Below are 22,293 nucleotides of genomic sequence, written 5' to 3'. Positions count from 1 at the left end.
GAATCCCACTCAGTGGAGTAAGCCCCTGCACAGCAGCCCATAAGCTGTGGACATGGCCAGTCCCCACAGCCAGTCAGCCTGAGGTCAGTCCCACCAACTGATGTGCCCATAGCAATCAAGGCTCAAGTATAACAGGAGGGCACACACAACCCACACAAGGGACACTACTGGAGCACCTGGAGCAGGTAACTAGGGAACCTGTGCCAGGGCCCCACACGGCATCTACTACATAAAGCCACCTGGCCAAGACTAGGAGACATAGCAGATCTACCTAATATATAGAAACAAACAGAGGTAGCCAAAATGAGGAAACAAATACATCCCAAATGAAAGAAAAGGAGAAAACTCCAGAAAAAGAACTAAACAAAATGGAAGCAAGCAACCTACCAGAGACAGAGGTTAACTCTTTTGCTGTGACAGTCGGGTATACCCGAATGAATATATCCAAAAATTTTATACATAAAAATAATGTCATTTATATACAAAGCAGCTCAAATTGCTATTAAATGCATAAAATAGTCAAAATATCAACTTTTTGTGGATTTCTGACACTGGGGAAAAAAACTTGAAATCAACACAGCAAAAGTTAAAAACAGTGGTTATAAGGATGCTCAAAGAACTTAGTGAGAACTTCAGCAGAGAGATAGCAAGTATAAAAAAGACATAGAAACCATAAAAAAGAACCAGTCAGAAGTGAAGAATACAATAACTGAAATGAAGAATGAACTAGAAGGAATTACCAGGAGACTAGCTGAAACACAGGACCAAATCAGCAATTTGAAGACAAGGTAGCAGAAAACACCCAGTCAGAACAATAAAAAGAAAAAAGAATCCAAAAGAGGATTATTTAAGAGATCTCTGGGACACCATCAAGCTTAACAACGTTTGCATCATAGGGGTACCAGAGGGAAGAGAGAAAGAAAGCAAGGGATTGAGAAGCTACTTGAAAACATAATGACTGAAAATTTTCCTAACCTGGTGAAGGAAATAGACATACTAGCCAAGGAAGCGCAGAGAGTCCTAAACAAGATGAACTCAAAGAGGCCAACACCAAGACACATTATAATTAAGATGGCAAAGGTTAAAGACAAAGAATTCTAAAAGCAGTGAGAAAAAGGCAACCAGTAACGTAAAAGGGAGTGCCTGTAAGATTGTCAGCTGATTTCTGAACAGAAACTTTGCAGGACAAAGAGCTTCCCAGAAAAGGAAAAGCTAAAGGAGTTCACCTCCAAACCAATATTACAAGGAGTGTTAGATGGACTTGTTTAAGATGGGGGGCGGGGGGGGGATAAAAAATACAAATAATAAAATGGCAATAAATACATATCTATCAACAGTTACTTTAAATGTAAATGGATTAAATGCTCCAATCAAAAACATGGGGTTGCTAAATGGATTAAAAAACAAAACCCTTACATATGCTGCCTATAAGAGACTCACTTCAGATTGAAAGACACAGACTGAAAGTAAAGGGATAGAGAAAGTTATTTCATGAAAATGGGCAGGGGGGAGGGGAAAACTGGTGTAGCAATACTTACAACAGACAAAATAGACTTTAAAACATGAGACAGAGATCTAGTAATCTTACTTCTGTGTATTTATCCAAAGAAACTCAAAACGCTATTTTGAGGGGACGTGCATTCATATGCTTATTGCAGCATTGTTTACAAAGGCCAAGATGTGGAGGCAACCTGGGTGTCCGTTGATGGATGAGTGAATAAAAAGTAGGTGGAACACAGTATACGTGAACAGACAATTAAGTTTGAGAACTTATTCTAGAAAAAGTGCTACATACCTCATTGCTGAATGTCACTATGGTCACCTTCGAAGTACTCTCCTTGGGAAGCTGCACCAATGCCAGCGCCTAGTCCATCTTTCACAGCAATTTTGGAACTCTGTTTTCTGGAATGGCCACCAGCGCCATTGTCATATTACCCTTGATGTCCTGAATGTTATCAAAATGTCTTTCTTTCAATATTTCCTTTATCTTCGGGTAAAGAAAGAAGTCATTGGGGGCCAGATCAGGTGAGTAGGGAGGGTGTTTCAATACAGTTATTTGTTTACTGGCTAAAAACTCCCTCACTGACAGTGCTGTGGGAGCTTGTGCATTGTCGGGATGCAAGAGCCATGAATTGTTGGCAAAAAGTTCGTCAGGTCGTCTCACTTTTTTATGCAGCCTTTTTACCACTTGCAAATAGTAAACTTGGTTAACTGTCCAGTTGGTACAAATTCATAATGAATAATAATTCCTCTGATATCAATAAAGGTAAGGAACATTGGTGCAAAAAGTTCATGAACTTAATTGTCAGTCCTCATATACAAAGGAATATTACTCGTCCAGGGAAGGGAATGGGTTCTTGCCATCTGTGGCAGCGTGGATGGACTGAAGGGTATTGTGCTGAGTGGAGTATGTCAGACAGAAAAACAGATGCAATGTGATTTTTCTTATATAGAATCTAAAGAACAAAATAAACAAAACAGAAACAAACTCATAGATACAGAGACTATTTTGATGGTTGCCAGATTGGAGGGTGTTCTGGTGGAGCAGGGAGAAAAAGGGGAAGGGATAAAGAAGTACAAATTGGTTGTTACAAAGTATTCATGGGTATGTAGGGTATATATAGCATGAGAAATACAGTCAATAATATTGTAATAACTCTATGATGTCATATGGGTACTAGATGTATTGGGGTGATAGATGAGGGGGTTGGGGGGCAGACTGAAAAAGGTGAAGGGATTAAGAAATACAAATTGGTAGTTACAAAATAGTCATGGGGATGCAAAGTAAAGCACAGGGAAGGGAATATAGTCAATAACATGGCAATAACTATGTATAGTGCCAGGTGGGTACTAGACTAGTCAGGGGGATCACTTCTTAAATTATATAAATGCCTAACCACTATTGATATATGCCTGAAATTAATATAAAATAATATTGAATGTCAGTTATAATTGAAAAATTTAAAAAGGAAAGAAAAGGTGAAGAGGAATAAGAGGTCCGAATTTCCAGATATAAAACAAGTCATGGGCATGTCATGTACAGCATGGGGAATATAGTCAGTAGTATTGTGATAGCATTGTACAGTGTCAGATGGTTGCTCTGCTTATCATAGTGATCATTTCTTTAGGTATATAAATGTTGAATGACTGTGGTACACCCCTGAAACTATTGTATGTTAGCTATAATTTTAATAAAAATCTAAAAACAAAAACAAAAAAAATGGGCAAATTCCTTTAATGGAGTTGTAAACAGTTCCAGCAAACCAGGCTGAAGTAGCTCTGAAGAGAACAAAGTATCATAGTCAGGATAGCCCCAGTATAAGTGTTTTTCTGATTGAATAGTCCTTCCTGATAGGATTGCAGTGACTTCAGCAGAAGCTTTTTGATGATGTAGGTCAAGGCCCATTTATTTTTACAAGGCTGAGGGCTGGAATGTGGTATATGATACAAGGGGCCTATAAAAGAGAATCTACCTTCTGAAGTATTTAAAGAACCAGTTACTAAAAGTTTTGTCATCAGGTCAGATGGAGGATAATATGTCCAGCAATCTGTCAAATTCAGAGTAGTACCTATGGTCTGGAAGTAAACATACAAGAGTTTTTGTTTTTCCTTAAATGGCAGAAGGAGATCTTAACGGGGTCAAAAACGATAGGATGAAGATGAGAGATATTAGTTATAATAGCCAAGATTAGTAGTGATTAGTAGTAAAGATACAGAAAAGAATACTGAAGAATCAGAAAATTAATTTGATTTTGTCATCTTGGGTAGGAGCTGTCCACTTTTGAAGTAATATCTTCAGGAGAATCCCTCAGAAGGAATGGATGTACAATATGTCTCTAAAGTTGCAAAACGCGAATCCAGTGAACAACACCTTGAAGTTTTACTGCTGAGTCAGTTGTTAACAATATCCGATTAGTTTCTTTTTACTGATACTCAGTGGCAAGCTTCCTCTAGTTGCATCTTTTCCAGACGACCAAAACTCCAGATTATAAATGATTCAGAAGCTGCTCTGGTGAATGTAGCTCATACCTGTTTGTGATAAAGCTAGAGGCATCATAAGAATCTCTTGTAGTGTTTAATCATATCAGATGGTAATAGGGTAGAAAATTCCCACTTGTGAAAGGCAGCCTATTGTTAACTAGGATTTATCTTATTGCCATCAGGCTTTTGGCAGTACTTAGAAGAATGAGGGTGTTTAAGCACTTTGATTATTATAGTTATCTTTATTTTATTTATTATCTTTTGTTTTCTTTATTTTGATCTCTGTGGATAAGGACAGTGAATGGTCTGAGTGAAGATAACGTTTATTTATGTCTTTAACAACAATGTGTGGTCCTGCAACTGGAGAAATAAGCTGGGATTTCTCTAGTCAGGAATACAGACTCTAGTACCCCTTTTTCTACCATTATAGCATAGCTTTTTAGCATGAGAAAACCTCAGTCCACCCTAAAAATAAATAATATACTCAGAGCTTCATTGGAGGTGTACCTTAATGCTTGGTTCCTATCTTCATCTTACCAAGGTTGTAATATTGACAAGAAGGCCATACATTGGAAACATCCATGGCAGTACCTTTTAAAAGCCATACTCTAATTTAGGTACAGTGCTGATACATCTCAGATGAACAGCCTTTTCATGGCAGAAACTCCCCCCAAAATGGCCACTTGCAACTCCAAATTGTTCTTGGTGAAATTCAGTCAGTTGAGAGATAAGTATAACCAAGCTCGTGTTACAGTGAGAAAACATGAAGCAGATGTTTGGTCTGGAAGAGGTTCAATTTTAGTTTGAAACAACCCATGAGAACTGTAATGGTCCTTAAGAATAATGCTTATGTAACTTTATTTGCAGGGCTTGGCTAAAGGCCAGTTGTCATTGATCAGGGACCAGAAAAAACTTGATTCCTGTCATTTGAAACTAAATAAGCAAAGCAGTTCTCAGGACACAAAGGCAAAATTGAAGAACTCCTTATAAGTTTTTTTTAAAAACATCTTCATTAAAATACAACTTACATATCATAAAATTCATGCATTTAAAGTGTATTCTTAGTGGTTTTTTTTAGTATATTCACAGTTGTGCAACTATCTCCACAATCTAAGTTTATAACATTTTCATCACCCTGAAAAGAAACTGTACCACTTAGCAGTAACTCCTATCCCACACCTAGCTCTAGACAACCACTAATAAACTGTCTCTATAGATTTGCCCATTTTGAATATATCATATAAATGCCATCACGCAGTATGTGGTCTTTTTTACTAGCTTCTGGCACTTCCCATATTTTCAAGGTTTATCTATGTCATACCTTTCAAAGTTTTGAAATGTTTTTGCCAGTCACAGTCTCCAGGGCCAGTTCAGATAGACTAATCTGGCCTATGTTCATCCGCTCATTATAGTCTCTTCCTCTTGTAGACAAGTGTCAATGCACTAGACAGATCATAGGAGCAGATGTTAGAAGTCTAGAAAACAATTTCACCAGGGAACAATGACATCTAATTGGATAACCAAAATATTTCCCGAAGACCTTTTTCTGGAAAAACAAGCCCAACACTGAAGGCTCAAGTGAAATATTTCAGCTCAATTCAACATGAACTTACCTCCCAGCCAAGGGCGTGTTTTATCTTAAAAGGTATAACACCTGATGTCAAAAGGGATTTTAGACAATCCCTAATGTCAAAAGGGATTTTAGACATGCACTCTATTATTGAGGTTCCTAGTGCAAGGCAATGGGAACTATAGCTGAATCTTGATGGGTCCTCCATTTCTGCCAGTGCCCTGTTATCAGCATCAACCCAGGAGCACACGTGTAATTAAACAAGTTTGAGTTCATTGCTCATTTTCAGCATGGGAGATCACGTACCATGGGATCTTTAGGGCTTATCAGTAAGAGGGTTTTAGTAAGTACTTACAGGATTTGGACTTGTGTTTAGGTGATTTTTAGGGAGGATTCAAGAAAGCGGGGTTTTCTCAAGACGTGATGTCAGAAAGCAGGGATAATCCTATGATTGAGTATCTTAACAAATGCCTATAAATAAAGACCAAAGTGGACCTAAAGCAGACTTGTATTAGCTAGAGAGCAGGATATTGGCAGTTTTGTGATTGCACAGTGACCTGTTCTTGTCAGTACTTAAACAAAATTATGTGTTTTGTCTCAGACCAGTGTGATCTGGTCTGATGTTGGTTTTCTGTGATACTGTTTTATGTCCAACAGGAAAATACCAGGACCTAGCTTTGAACACCAGGCACACTCATAAGTGTCAGTGTCAGTCCAAGTCCTAAATATTAGGGGCTACTTTTCAAGTAAGAAATGAGATACTGTATTTAAAACCTTTAATTTAGAGCAGTGGCTGGCACATGGTAAATGCTTAGTAACGGATGGCCACTGTAATTATTTTTTACCACTGTAAGAGTTTTTGTAAGTGTCTTATATACTTGATGGTTAGCAGAAAACAGGATTCAGTTTAATGCCACAGTAGCTATCATACAGCAGTCTTTGTTGGTAGAGGAGAGTAGCATCTCTCTTGATAAGGTAGCACTTACCATATAAAGCTGGTTGTTTACTGTTACATAAGGTGAGAGGGTTCTGTTCAGAATTCCTAGCCCTGATTACTATGAGAGCAGAATCCCTGTAGTGTAGAAAGGAAACTTCATTTTAATAATTTTAAGAAATACCACTGTCACCTCAGGAAAGTAATATTGCTGGTATATCCTGTCATTAAATCAGTTCAATTAAAATTCCGATTTATATGATTACTTTTGTTATCATTGGTAAAACCATCATCTCAGGAGAAAGAGTTTACAAGATTTGTTTTTGCCGATATTTTTAAGTAATATAACACTATGTGTTATAATGCCCAGTGGATAGAATTCTAAAAGTGTATTTTGTTTTAACTCTTAATTTAGCTTGGAGTGGTTTTTATTTTTATCTTTTGGTGCATTTAATAGCCATGGTCAAGAGGCGAATGCCCTTTGTTTTACTTTCCATGCTCCAAATCCATTAAATTAGGGATCTAGAGGCCAAGTTTTAGATGATATTTTAGAATGTGGAAATAAATAACTTTGTTGTAAGAGAGACCTTCTGCTAGATGTATCTTGTACTCCATTTTAGTTCTTTTTGACCAGCTTTTTAAGCAAACTCGTGACAAGATCAGTCAAAAGCAGAGTGGTTGTGTATTTTCTCCTTACCAAGACCTCATCCCCTCCTAGAAATATAGCTTACCCAATGGTGAGGAGCAAATGTCAGTTAGATCAGTATTCCTGGCCGGTCTTACTCACACTTCCAGCCCTTTTTTACAAGTCTTTGCCTATAGGCTTTAATATTGGCTGTATTCTGAATATCTGCAGAATATTGCTATAAAGTAGTTTTTATGTGTGTCCATGGTGACAAGTTCCAAATATTGGGATTTTTCCACTTTTTATCCCAGGATAGATTGAAATATTAATTCCATTTTCTTTAAAGAAAAAAGTGAGAATGGGAAGATACTAACAAGTGAACACCTATTTCTTATACTGCAGCATTATCTGGCCCTCGAACCCACAGCTGAATTAAAAACAAATCAGAAGGATCAGGAATAAGTTGAATAAGTAGGCATAGGGGAAAAGCATAAATGTCTTTGACAGTAAGGGAAAGAGAAAAAGAAAAGGCATACATAGAAATATTAAGCACATACCAGTAAGGGTGAGATGGGGTGGGGACAGGAAGAATGGGGGTGCAGTTGAGGATGAATGTAAAACCGCTGTCAGTGTATTAGAATATAGTGCAATAATTGGTGTTCTTGATTTTCATGAGTCATCAAGAAACGAAAAAAAACTATTATTTAAGAAATCAAGGCAAAATGTAACCATGTCACAAAATTTCTAGCACAAATAATTTAATAAAGTAAATTTGAATGCCTTAAAAAGGGATTAAGTTAGTGTTTTGGAAAATTTTTCTTAAGTGGAAAATGTATTCATTTCCTAATAATATCAGCTAATTGAAGTGTTCCAAAGGGGAAAGCTGAAGTATTAGATTGCAAATATTCATTGGGAGGAAATTTCACCCTATGTATCTGTTAACAGATGATATTTATTAAAATATACATGGTGTTGAGAAACTGTTATAATTAGTACATTTTAGTTTTCATTAAAATATTGCAACCAAAAATTGCTTCTTGTTAATGGACTACACAGCTTCAGCAGCTCAGATTTGTTCATTTAGTACAGCGCAGCTTATTTGCATATGGTAAAGACATTGGCAGAGTTCTGTACCTGATAACAGGCTAGGTTGTTTAGATCTACCCTCCCACTAAAAACAACAGTATGATTTTTTTTAAAGCACTTAAAAGTGTTTGAAGAGTTGGTTAGGGTACTGCCAGGTTGATTTTAGGGGGACAGCCTGCCTCAGACAGGTAAGTAGATACTAAAACCAGTGTTTCCCTAAGACATTTGCCAAAATACAAATGGATATGAAAGTTGTGAAATCTTAGAGAGAAGTTGCTCCACACGTTAAGTAGGGACCCCTAAGTTCTATAACAGGAGAACTAAACCTGCTCTGCTTCCTCCCAACTCCAGGAGACTATAGAAACAGCTGCCTTGGCAATTGGCAGACTAGAATTTTAAAAAGGAGAAAGGAGGAAACACATCTCTGAGAAGTTGTGGCCACCAGCCAGCCCTCTTGCAGATTTATATCTTAATTCTTTCTGGCACAAGTAGGCCAAGGAATCTCAGTGAGTTTGGTTTAGTAGTGCCCTCCAGGAATCTAGCAGAAGCAAACATACAGACAGCTCTGAAAAGGGGCATATTCATCCTAACCGCAGCAAGTCAGTCCCTTACAAACCATTTTCAAGGGCCATAACTCACTGTCAAAAACACATAAGGAAGTGTAGCAGAAGAGAACCAACTGGAAAAAATAAATAAATTGGCACAGCTAATTGTCATAGTTTTCCACACACAGATATAAAATAAATATCCTTACTATGTTTAGCAAAATAAACAAGCTTGAATAATAGTGTCAGAGAACAGTAAGATAAAAAAATAATATAGCAGGTTTGAGGAGGAAAAAACAAGTAGGACTTTTAGAAAAGAAAAAAAATGACCAAAATAAAAAAACTCAGTCAACATTTCGGCAGTAGGTTGGACTTAGCAAAGAAGAGAATTGGTGAATCAGAAAATAAATTAGAAGAAATCACCTGAATGCTGCACAGAGACTGTATTAGTATTCTCCAGAGAAACAGAACTAATAGGCTATATATAAATATATAGAAAGAGATTTATTAGGAGGGATTCACTGACATGATTATAGAGGATGAGAAGTTGCAGAAGTTGCACACTTTTCCATCTGCCAACTGGAGGCCCAGGAAAGCTGGTGGTGTAGTTCCAGTCCAAACCCAAAGACCTGATAGTATAAGTCCAACAAGTCCAAAGGCCCGAGAACCAGGAGTATTGCAGGAGATCGATATCCCAGCTCAAGCAGGGAGAACAAATTTGCCCTCCTCCTACCTTTTGTTATATTTGGTCCACAGATTGGATGATCATCTTTACTCAGTCTACAGATTCAAATGCCACTTTTTTCCAGAAACACCCTCACAGATACACTAAGAAATAATGTTTTTAAAATAATAATAATAATAATAATATTTTACCAGCTCTGTGGGCATCCCTTAGCCCAGTCAAGTTGATAACATAAAATTAACCATCACAGAGACAATGCTACAGTGCAAATTAGGGCTATGGACAATACAAACGTAGGTTTGGTGGAAGTCCTACAAGGAGAAAAGAGAATGGCTGAGAATTTTCCAGAATTGACGAAAGACACCAGTCCATGCATTAAAGGCCAGCAAAATCCCAAATAAGTAATAAAAGAAACACAAACCTTAGACACAGAGACAATTCAGAAAAAAAAATTTTTTAATGGCATTACCTTCAGAATATCTGCCTTTTTATAACATCAGAAGCCAGTGGAATGATTATCTTCAGTATGCTGAAAGAAAATACTGCCAATCTAGATGGCTACACACAGTGGAAATATCTTGCAAAAAAGAAGATGATAACATATTTACAATGAAATACTACTCAGCCATAAGGAAGGGTGAAATACTGCCCTTTGTGACAACATGGATGGATCTTGAGAGAATCATGCTAAGCAAAATAAGACAGAAAAAGACAAAAAAATGTATGATTTCACTCATGGGGGATATAAAACAGAAAGCAACAAACAAAAAGAAAGTCATAGACACAGATAACAGTAGGGTGGTTACCAGAGGAGAGGGGAGGGGAGGATGAAGAGGGTAAAGGGAATCAAATAGATGGTGATGGAAGGAGACTAGACTGGGTGGTGAGCACACAATGCAAAATACAGCTGATATGTTATAGAATTGTTCACTTGAAACTTATAAAATGTTATTAGCCAATCTAACTTTAAGAATGAAGGTGAAATAAAGACATTTTCAAAGAAACCAAATCAATTCATCAGCAACAAATCATCACTAAGGAAATTCTTAATTGGTACATACTACAATGGAATATATTACTTGGCCATAAAAAAGAATGAAGTCTTGCCATTTGTGACAACATCAATAGAACTAGAGGGTATTATGCTAAGTAAAATAAGTTAGAGAAAGACAAATACCATATAATACCACTTATACGGTATGTAGAATCTAAAAAAACAAATGAACAAACAAAACAGAAACTCAGATACAAAGAACAAATTGATGGTTGCCAGATGGTAGGGACTTGAGGGGAATAGGTGAAAAAGGTGAAGGGATTAAGAAGTATAAACTGCCAGTTATAAAAACAGTCACAGGGGATATAAAGTACAGCATAGGGAATATAGCCAATAATATTGTAATAACTATTATATGGGGTCAGGTGGGTACTAATCAGGGTGATCACTTTGTAAGTTATATAAATGCCTAATCACTATGTTGTACACCTGATATATATAATAATACTGTATGTCAGCTGTAATTGAAAAAATAGGTGACTGATTTCTAAAGTAAGCAGTAAAAAAGAATAAGAAAGGATTGTGTCATTTCCAAACAATAAAAGGGGAGAAATGGAATGATTATCGTCACTTGTATTTAACAAGCTGATTCTGAAACATATAAAGAAATGTAAAGGGCCAAGAATAGCTACGATATTCAGGAAGCAGATGAACAGGGTGAGAAGATTTGCTCTACCTGATACCAAGATTTATTATAAAGCTGTCGTAACTACAGTTTGGCATTAATGCAAGTACAGACAAGCAGACGGAACTAGTAGAAAAACCTGGAAACACCCATGCGTTTAGAGCACTGCAAAGCAGAAAAGATGGGTTTTTCAATAAATGTTCAGTCAGTCACAAAATCAACTTCAGGTGGATTAAAGAAAAGACCTAAATGTTAAGGAAAAAATATAAATCTTTCACAAGATAATTTGAGATAGGGAAGGATTTTTAAGACACCACCAAGAAGCCATAACCATAAAGGAAAAGACTAATAAATTCAATTAAATTAAAACTTGGTTATCAAAAGAAATAATTAAAAAGATAAGCCGTAGAAGAGGGAAAAATACTTGTAACATGTATCACTGACAACGGGCTTGTGTCAGAAATATGAAAAGAAGTCTTATAATAAAAAGCAAACAACTCAATAACAAGGCCTTTCCCAAGAGGGGATTCAATAAATATATGAAAAGGTACTCAACCTCATTAGTGTTGAGGCAAATGAAACTCGAACACAGTGAAATACTGCTACACACCCACCAGATTGGCAAAATTTCAAAAATCTGATAATACCAAGTGTTTGTGAGGAGGTAGAGCAAAAGAGTTCACACTACGTGTAGTCATGTAAATTTAGTATAATCACTTTGGGAAAGAGTCTGGTATTTTCTAATAAAGTCAAAGATAAACACACCCTATGATCCAGCAATTCCGTTCTAAGTATAGATACCCTAGGAAAAAAAATGCCTATATGCATTAAGTTACTTACACAAAAAATATTCATAGTAGCATTGTCTATAACAAACTGTCAATCCAAAGTGAAGTGGGTAGATTATAAATATCATACAACAATTTTTAAACTTACCCTAGGTAAGTTTAAACAACATGGGTAAGTCTACAATCTTGAAGGAAAGAAGCAAGACACAAGAATACAAGCTATGTGACTCTATATAAGTTTACAACCAGACAACACTAACGTGTACCATTTCTGGTGACAGTGGCAGACTTTCCCTTAAAGGGCGTGATGGTAAGTTTTTAGACTTAACTGCCACGTTGTCTCGTCTCTGCCACTAGTGTAAAAGCAGCCCTAGACAGTACGTGTCTGTGTTCCAGCAAAAACCACTTCAAGTTTCTGGGTACATGTATTTGAGATAAAATTGCTTTTTAAAAGAAGGGGGACAAGAAAAAAAGGAATGGAATGCTAACCAGAAAAGACCGGATGAGGGTTACTTCTTGGAAGGAGAGGTTTGTGATCAGGGAAGGGTAAATGGGAACTTCTGGGATGCTGGCAGTATTTCAATGGGACTTGTGTAGAGCTTACACAGGTGTTCACTTTATACCTATCTTCATTATGTAAAAGTTGTATGTACAATAAATAAGTTGTCTGTCACAAATAAGTTAAAAAATAGAAACTGTTACATTTAATTTTTATGTGAATTTTTGTTTAGTTAACATTTGAATTGCTCTGCTTATTTCTAAAATTTGTATCAAAGAAATACTAAAAGAATTTAAGTAGTAATACAAGGCTGTTGTCTTACATATGATTTTTTAAATCACATAAACATTTAATTAACATAAAGTAAAATATAGAACACTTAGTTTTGATTAGTAATTCAGGATATACATATACATTAGTCTGTGTTTAGAGGCTTGGAGATACAGCTTGCAATTAATACCTTGTCTTATTTACACCAAAATATTGACAACTGTCCTCTTCTTTGCAGGCTCAGTAGATGAAGGCGTCACCGAAGGGTTACCTACACTTCAGAGCACTTCTAGCACTAACGCTCACCCAGATGAGGATGATCGGTTAGTACCAACATGGTGTGTCATTTTCTTGTAGGGGCTATGCTTGCAACTCTTAAATTTAAGCATTTTATCTGGGAATTATATAAGAAGTTTATTGGGACCTCACTTTAGTATATTTTTCAGATTAATGAGGTAGCATCATCACATAAATCAGCTCACTTCTGCGAGCGTTTTTTGGCATTTCCAAAACCGCCCAGTCCCGTCACTTTGAGTAGTATTTATATCAGAGGTTGGCAAACTGGACCACAGGCTAATTCCAGCCCACCAACCTTTATTTGTAAATCATGTTGTTTTGGAACATAGCCACACTCATTGTTTTATATATTGACTGTAGGTCGCAGAGTTGAATGAAACAGAGATCCTGTAAGTAAAAAATATTTACTTACCCAACCCGCTACAGAAACTGTTTGCCAAACCCTCATCTATACCCATAATTCCCAAGTCATTATCTTCAGATTGACTGTCTCTGCTTGTATTTCCACATAGATATATCAGGGGCATTTCAGAATTAACATGGCCGAGACAAAAATGCAAACTTCTAACTCCCCTTCAAAGCCTGCTCCTCCATCCAGTCTTTCCCATCTCAGTGAACATCATCATCATCCCCCAACATTGCTCAAGCAGCATCTCTGGGAATTATACGTGATCCTTTTTTCCCTCACCACTCTCACGGTTGCCCCTCCCCATATTTAATCCTTAAGCAAGTCCTGTCAGCCCTCCCTCTAAAACATATCCTCTACCAGTCCACTTTCCTCCTCCTCCACCCCCCTAGCCCAAGTCACCACCAGATTTTGCATTGACTGCTGCAGTAGCCTTCAGCTGGTCCCTGATTTCATCCTCCCCCTACTCCAGTCATTCTCCATGTATCAGCTAGAGTGATCTTTTTATTTGTACTAAGTCAGGTTATGTTGCTGTTCTAAGTCATAAATTCTAAATGTTTCCTATAGATTCATACTTCAAATCTAAACTCCTTATTAGGCCTTTTAAAGCCCTACATGATATGACTTCTGCCTACCTCCCTTCAGACCATTCTTGCATACTACATTTTAGCCACGTAGATCTCCTTTCAGTACCTAGAACAGTCCGTATTTGCGTCTGCTTTGGATCTTTCTGCCATGTAGGGCTTTTACTCTCCCTGAAATGCTTTCTCCCTTGATTTTTACATTGTTGGCTCCTTGACCTTCAGATCACTGTCTAGATGTCAATTCTCAAGGAAGCTTTTCCTGACCACCAGTCTAAAGTAAAGCAGTACCAATCACTATTGGATCACCCTGTTTTAATTCTCTATTCTGAAAATTTTCTTGAGTTATTGTATGTCTGACCACTGAATATAGATTCCACTGAGTTAGTAACTCCTCATGTGATAGTCCAGGACAGACCTAAAAACTGTATTTGTTGGAAACTTGAAGGATTCACAGAACTCAAGCAAGGTTTATTCTTGAATAGCTAAACCTTGTAGAGCAGGTTATGTACCAGAGTCATTTAAATAAATTAATGAAGGTGTAAAAAATGGAAATGTGCCTAGATTCCTTAATTTCAAACGTTAATGCAGTTGTCTTGTTCTATACCAGATGCTGTGCTGAGTAGTGAAGATACTAGAGACGAAATATGTAACCCTTGCCCTCAAAGAGATCAAACCATTTTAGGGGAGGGAGAGAGGTTGAAGATAAGTAAACAAATCTGCAGAGAGTTCTGTTGCTCTGCATAGAAGGATACCTACTTAAGCCACAGATGAATCAAAGGCTTCCCAGGAGGAGGTGACTTTGCTATATGTCATGAGATGAAATGACTAGGCATTATCTAGGCAAAGAAGGTAGCCTAATAGAGGAAGTTAAATGTACAAAAGCACAGCATTGAGAGAGAACTATTAGGAGGAACTGCTTGGTATAGGTTATATCTGGGGAGTATGACAAGACATGAGGCTCGAAAAGTCCACAGAACCCAGATGAGGAGTGCCTTGCAAAGGGGTTTAGACTTTCTTCTGAAGATAACAGTGAACCGTTGCAGGAGTTTAAACGGGGGACTGATGGAATCAGTTCAGAGGGCTTTAGGGCTAAAAGAGAGGGTGTACAATACAATGTGAATACAATGATGAAGGCCAAAATTAAAACACTGGTCAGAAGGAAAGGATTAGAAAGATTAAGGATATGGTCAAATATATGGTGATGGAAGGACAACTGACTGGGTGGGGAATACATAATGCAATATACTATAAATTACGTATTATAGAATTGTACACTTGAAACCTATAAAGTTTTGTTGACCATTGTCACCCCAATAAATTTTAATTTAAAAAAAAGAAAGATTAAGGATATCTTAGGTAAAATCGTTTATGATATATTAAGTGGCCTTACATCCTTGCTTAACTTAAGATGGTGAAACTTCTGGACAATAATGTTTTTCATATTGCTGTAAATAAAACGTTAAACAGTTTCAAAAAGTCTCTTAAGTGTTTTTTCTTTTCTTCATTTCAAGTTGTGCAGAAGTATTTGTTCAACTTAAAAATCAAGAGTCTGGTTGCCCTCTTTGGTCTGTTTTTTAGATTGGAAAATGTTCAGTATCCCTACCAACTCTACATTGCTCCTTCTACCAGCAGTACAGAACGGCCAAGTCCAAATGGTCCAGACAGACCTTTTCAGTGTCCAACTTGTGGGGTGCGATTCACCCGTATTCAGAACCTAAAACAGCACATGCTCATCCACTCAGGTAATGTCATCTTCCCTCTTGTAGTGTAAATGAGTACTCTAAAACATTTTATTTTGGAATCCCAATTAAAAATAGAAAACAGGTGTTATTGAGTTAAAAAAATATATATAGTTCTGGGAAGTCAAATGAGAACAGATAGGTCTAAGTCTATTGCTGAAATGGTACAGTGTCAGAAATTATTTGCTTGATACACTTTCCATTGGCATAAGCATTCTGATTAAAACTTAGAGCAGTGTATGTGTATAATACATAAATTAAAAAGATATTGCATATATTAGGTGTACTGTATATATATGAGGTAGAAAAGCACGTATACAGATGGTAGAGTAAATGGGGTTAACAAGGTATATATTAGTTTCCTTTGTATGTAAGTTTGAAATTATTTCCAAATAAAAGGTTTTTAAAAATTTAATAATGATAATTTTAATTCTGCAATCCTGAATTTCTCTGTAGCTAATTAGCCCTGTAGTATTTACTTATTTAGTATGAAAGTGATTCTGAATAAATAATGTGTAAAACAGATTTGAAACTTAAGTTCAGTGATCACATAAAGGCAACAGAAGTCTTGTGGGTAAAACACTGACCTCTGATTAGAAATCTTTGCTCTTGTTTTCAGCTGTGATATTATCTCATTTTCCCCTTCTTTAGATAGGTCTAATAGTCCCTTTGACCAACACCAATTCTCTATGACTTTGTTAAATCAACAGATTGTATTTTGAAGGTTTTATAATTTTTTTGCCAAAACTGTGATAGTGAATTGGAGGAGACCATTAATATAATTTATAATTAATTAATTTCTACATATTTTTTCTATCACTATTACATTAAATACCCAAAAACCCAAGTCATCAAATGATAGTTCTGTCACGATCGTTAATTATGTTCAGAGATGTTAGAATTTTTTTTTTTCTCATTTCTCTTTGAGATAGGGGAGGAAGAGTTAGGTACTGATCATTTTCACATCTTTTCAACATAAACCTCATTACTTTAATGAAATGAAATAAATGTGATATGAGGATCTGAGTTCCGTTTAAATACTGTGGTTAGATTGTGTTTTCAAGTCTGTGAAATAGATAATTTAGAAGGGTATTCAAAAATCAGTTTGAGTATATGTTACCTAGTTTACTCCACCCCCTCTTGCCTTTCTTTTTTTTTAAAGCACTTTTTTAAAAAAGTGCTTCATATGTTCTATACTTCTTCTGAGATAATGAATTAGAATTTATTTTCAGTGGTAATTTTTGTCTTTTCAAATTCATCTGTTGCTGCAAAATTGTAGTTCAGAAATTTGTGAGGTTTATGACCTTTCAGTTGATTTTGTTTTTACGTAATATTTCCTTTTGCTTTATTTTATAGGAATTAAACCATTTCAGTGTGACCGCTGTGGGAAGAAGTTCACCAGGGCTTACTCGCTAAAGATGCATCGCCTAAAGCATGAAGGTAAACGCTGTTTCCGGTGCCAGATATGTAGTGCCACTTTCGCTTCCTTCGGGGAATATAAACACCACATGAGGGTTTCCCGGCACATTATCCGCAAGCCTCGGATTTACGAGTGCAAAACATGTGGCGCCATGTTCACCAACTCTGGAAATTTAATCGTGCACCTGAGGAGTCTGAACCATGAAGCGTCAGAGCTAGCAAACTACTTCCAGAGCAGGTGAGGTGCACAACGAAAACTGAACCAGGAAAACTGCTTTTTCTAAACTCTCTTTTCCTGCTTTTAGGGCAGCCTCCTGTGTTTTTATCAGGTTGCCAGGTAATCAGTAACATTCCTTTTAAATTCCCACTGTCCATACTCTGATCTCCTGATCTGATAAAATTTTGCTGAATCTTCTAAGTATATACAATTAAAAATATTATAGTTGGAATTAGAAATCTTTTCGTACAGGAGTAGACTACTTATCTTCTTAGGGGTTTTGTTTTTATAACATGGAATTAAAATAATTCTGTAGTGGATCTTAAATGACCTTATTGGAAAATTTACCATGTCAGATGATACTTAATGATATTGGATTACTTCAGACTCTTTGGACGTTAGTAAAATTCTTGACCACTTCTCTGTTTTCTTTAAATTTTATATAAAAGAATATACAATAAGAGAAAATTTAATAGGAGTTACGTATAATGGATTATTATTTAGATCAAATGAAGTTTTCCTTTTTTCTTTCTGCTTAAAGCTTCATGCTTTTAATATTAATAATTTATAATAGAGTTACCTTTCTGATTTATGGTGTATCCAAGGAAATCAGGTTCTAGTTCCAGCTCTACCACTAATTGCTGTTATGATTGAATATGTCACTTGACAGGTGAAGAAGCTTGAAAGTTAGAGAAAGATAAAAATGTAAGCTTTAAAGGTGATTTCTAAGGTCTCACCTAGATATAATCTTCTATTGTCTACTTTTAATACAGCTATAGGAATCCTTAGTTTCTTATAAAATGTGAAATCTTAATTTTAAACCACTTTTATTTTTTAATCTTATTTTTTAATAAATTCCAGTTTTTTCCTGCATAGATTTTGTTTTTCTCTTCAAATCAGACATTCATTTTGTTTAATGTAATCATTTCTAACTGAGTGTCTGCTTGTCATTATCACAAAGCCTAAGTTATACTTGTCATATGAAACATTGTTCAGGACTAAAATAGTGTCTCAGTTAACCACTCCTATTGTCTGTTGTATCTTCCCTATACACAGCTCTCTATTCTCCACTCTTCTTGTCTAACACCTGAAGACTTTTTAGAAAATATAAGACATCTTAAATTGCTTTGTACGTGAGCAGATTTTGTTTTATTAATACTTGACAAATTATAAAATAACCTTACTCAGTATGTCAGTTGTTGACATTCCTGGTATTACGAAGCAATAAAAATTTAAAGCACCTAAGATAAGATTTATTTCATAATGTTTGTTTTAACTACCAAAATACTTACAGTAGAAAATTTAGACAATATAAAGAAGTTTAAAATATAAGAAATTAAAGATCTTTTCTGATTTCACCACTCAGGAATAATAGCCACTGTTGTTAAAATTTTGGTATATTTTACTGTCTACATTCAGTAATCAAATTTAATTATTGTATCAATAGAATATTAAATACTTTCAATATTAATAAATTAATTACCTTCTGAGGACTAACATATAACTAATCTCGTGGCATTCATTTCCAAATACTGATTCAAAGATAAATATTACTCTTTTCATATACCAAATTTAATAGCAGGACACACATAAATTAGTTTTTTACATTTCTCTATATAGAAGATTTTGCATAAGGTCACTTATGCGTAAAGATTTAGTTTCTTAACTAACATTCAGGAAGTAATGAAACTAGGTTTATATACCTTTTAATTAGTGTGTAATTCAAGAAAGGTTAAGCATAAATTATTCAAATGATCTTTGCATAAGTGAGCATGCTAATTGCATTTGTTTTGTGTACAGAAACTCTTCTAAAGAAAACAAGACTATTTAGGTGCCCAAGGTGACACTCAATTTTATCTGTTGGTGGTGGTGAGGGTTGATATACTTTGGTTCTAATGTATGGCTTTGGTTCATATTTAGCCTTTTTGCCTCGATGATTGGATATATCCGAATGAATATATCCAAAATTTTTATACTTCAAAATAATGTCATTTATATACAAAACAGTTCAAATTTTTATTAAATGCATAAAATAGTCAAAATAGCAACTTTTTGTTTTTTGTGGATATCTGACATTTTGAAAAAAAACCTTGAAATCAATTAATGCAGCAAAATAGTTAAGAAAGTTTACAAGTTGAAAATTCCGGAGTTTAATCTTCATTCAAGGATCATCATTCAAGAATTAGAAAAATGAAAACTCCCAATCCTGTTTTACAAATCAGGTCTTTTTATGTGTCTTACTTAATACTGGTTTGAAAGTTAACTCCATTTCATCCTTTGCTTCTTATCTAGTGATTTCCTAGTACCGGACTACTTAAACCAGGAGCAAGAAGAGACCCTTGTTCAGTATGATCTTGGAGAACACAGTTTTGAAAGCAACTCCTCTGTTCAAATGCCTGTAATTTCACAGGTCTCCTCAACCCAGAATTGTGAAAGCACTTTTCCCTTGGGGTCTCTTGGTGGGCTGGCAGAAAAGGAGGAAGAAATGCCAGAGCAACCAAAGACCAGTGCTTGTGCCGAGACTCCCGGAGGTGATCCCCCGAAATCAGAGCTGTCTTCTGTAACTATTGAGTAATTTCATGATTTGGCTTCGGTTTTGGTTTTTGGAAAGTGCCTGTGCTTGGTCTTGTACATTTAAATTTAGTTCAATTTTTTTAAAGAAAAAGGGGTTTGGGAAAGAATTTCCCTTTTTTACTTTGTAAACGCTGCAACTGATGTTTTATTTTTCATGACTGAGAGATTGCTTCTGTAAGTGCACAATAACTTGATGTTGAAACATAATAGAAGCTATAAGACTTAAGGAGAACCAGTTGACTTAAAACATGTATCAGTTTCTCCTTCCATTGTTAAAAGTAGGCTAACAACAGATTATTAGGTAAAGAAGAAATCAGATCAATATTGACCTTCCTGAGATGAAACGGTACACCAGAAACAAAGTGTTAAAAAGAATTTGACAAATGGCCCAAATAGATGTTTACTCCTATACACAGGATGTTGTACAATATTTTGTAAAGCCTGTTGTTTTTGGAAGTATTTAAGGTAAGCTGTGTTAAAAATTATTAGGTTAAAAACTGCTGAAATACAAAATACTCCTTTTTTTTTTTTTGTAAGCTTCATCATTTTTATTCTGATTATTTTCATAGTGAAAATTTGATATTGGGGTAGGCAGTCCCTGTACCTTATAGTACTACTCATTCAAATAATCTTTCTTCTATAAAAGAAGACAGAGAACCATGATTGAGAATAGTCAAGCTGTGCATGGGGTGACCAGGAATGGAGAATGTAGTGTGTAAATCCCAGCTTCATAGGAAATCTAATACTGCTTTTCTGGCTGAAATTGTTATTTACCTGGTATTTGAATGTTAATGCCTGACTAATTATGTCACTGCCAAAATCAGTTTTCCTCTTGCCCCATTGACAATACTTTCACTTGCATATATTGGCGTGATACTATATAAAGGAAAAATATTAGAGATAATCTATATTTCATATGTAGGTTTATGTATTGTTGGGGATGTTTTTATTGTGCTGTTTTGGACAAAATAAAGAATTCTCTATTAAGGCTACATTCCTAACCCAACTAAGATTGTTTATAAAAATCCCATATGACAGTGAAACATTGTCCTTGTTCTAAAAAACTTTTAACTATTGCCAAGTTTATTAAAAGTAGTTCATGTAGTTTTTACACAATGTAAGCAATAATGTAAAAGATGAGAAAAGCCTATAAAATGATCTCTGACTCATAAATCTGGGGGAAAATGTTAAGACTAAAGAAAAACTAAAAACCTTGAATTAATGACTAGCACCTCTTTTGCTGCTAAAAAATGCAACTTTCTTTTTTAGTTGAAATTTATGATACTCTAGGCTGGAGTATACTTTTCATCTAGTGCCATTTACAGTATCACTTTGATCCTAAATATTCATGAGTTCATGAACAATGAACTTTTGAGTAACTTCTATTTATATATATATATATATATCTCCAAACTTTAATAATCATGAAAGCACCTGATTCAATCAGAAAAAAAGAAATAAAATACACTTTTCTTATTTTACACACAAGATCTGAATTTTGTCCAGGTGCTAGACCTTAATAATAAAATATATTTTTAAGTTTTAGTGATTTAACTGTTCCATTTTTAAAAATGTGCTCATTCTGTAATTTGTTTTGCCTCCCACAAATGGAAAGAAAAGGAAAGGAAACTTACTGAGGATTTTTTTAGGCTAATGTTCTTTCTGTCTCTTTCCATATTCTGCTGTCTTTAACTTGTTTCCAACTCCTTATCTCACTCATGAGCCTGTTTTTACCCCTTTGCTCTCAAACGTAGGTGTATCACCTTCAGGAAAGTCAACATATACAGGTTATGATGGGCTTCCACCATTTATGCATCTTTACTAATAGGGTTGAATTACTTTGTGCAACGGATTGGTACTTACTAGTAATGGCACTGCTGTGTCTCAACTAGAAAGGTCAGGAGTTTTTATTTTTAATGTCATATATATTCTTGGAAAACTGTTAATGCCTACCAATAGATAAATGTCAAAGTTAATATAAAATCTTATATGGACTAGACAAAGAATAGGCAAAATTATGACCAGCAATTGTTGTTGCCTTCAGTTTTATGAGTTACTAAAAAAAGAAGAAGAAAAAGGAAGGAAGAAAATAAGGAAAGAAATAGGGCTAAAGAAATGTATTAGAATCATTTGGGGATTTGTTGGTTGAAAATGTTTAGCACATCTCCTGTCCTGAGACCTCTACATTAAGAGCGCCTTGCACAGTTTTGGCAGTTCTGAGGTGTTCTGTGTTCTCACAATATAGAATTACTACCACTGGCTATTCTTTCTCAAATGGAAATTTTATATTTTCATTGGTAATTACAATTGCACAGATTTCCAACTTATATGAAAAATTTAAATACAGTACTGTGAAAATGCATACTTGGTTAGTTGTCTGCTTCCCAAATCTTAC

General features: G+C 35.4%; 1 protein-coding gene across 4 annotated transcripts in view; it reads left to right on the top strand.

The window, feature by feature from the left end:
• ZBTB44 (zinc finger and BTB domain containing 44) overlaps positions 1-21,956 on the top strand; it is a 91,619-nt gene extending 69,663 nt beyond the window's left edge. Inside the window, exons 3-6 of one of the 4 annotated variants that reach the window (XM_081038001.1) lie at positions 12,901-12,985; positions 15,528-15,691; positions 17,045-17,345; positions 19,617-21,956. In XM_081038001.1, coding sequence (XP_080894127.1) covers positions 12,901-12,985; positions 15,528-15,691; positions 17,045-17,345; positions 19,617-19,899 — 833 coding nt within the window. In that variant the 3' untranslated portion in view covers positions 19,900-21,956. The remainder of the gene's footprint in view (positions 1-12,900; positions 12,986-15,527; positions 15,692-17,044; positions 17,346-19,616) is intronic. The other 3 variants (XM_081038004.1, XM_081038003.1, XM_081038002.1) reach the window with 3 other exon arrangements.
• The last annotated feature ends 337 nt before the right edge of the window (positions 21,957-22,293 follow it).

This window comes from Rhinolophus hipposideros (genome assembly GCF_964194185.1).
Source record: "Rhinolophus hipposideros genome assembly, chromosome: 24".
Classification (NCBI taxonomy): Eukaryota; Metazoa; Chordata; class Mammalia; order Chiroptera; family Rhinolophidae; genus Rhinolophus; species Rhinolophus hipposideros.
This window is presented reverse-complemented; position numbering and strand designations above follow the sequence as displayed.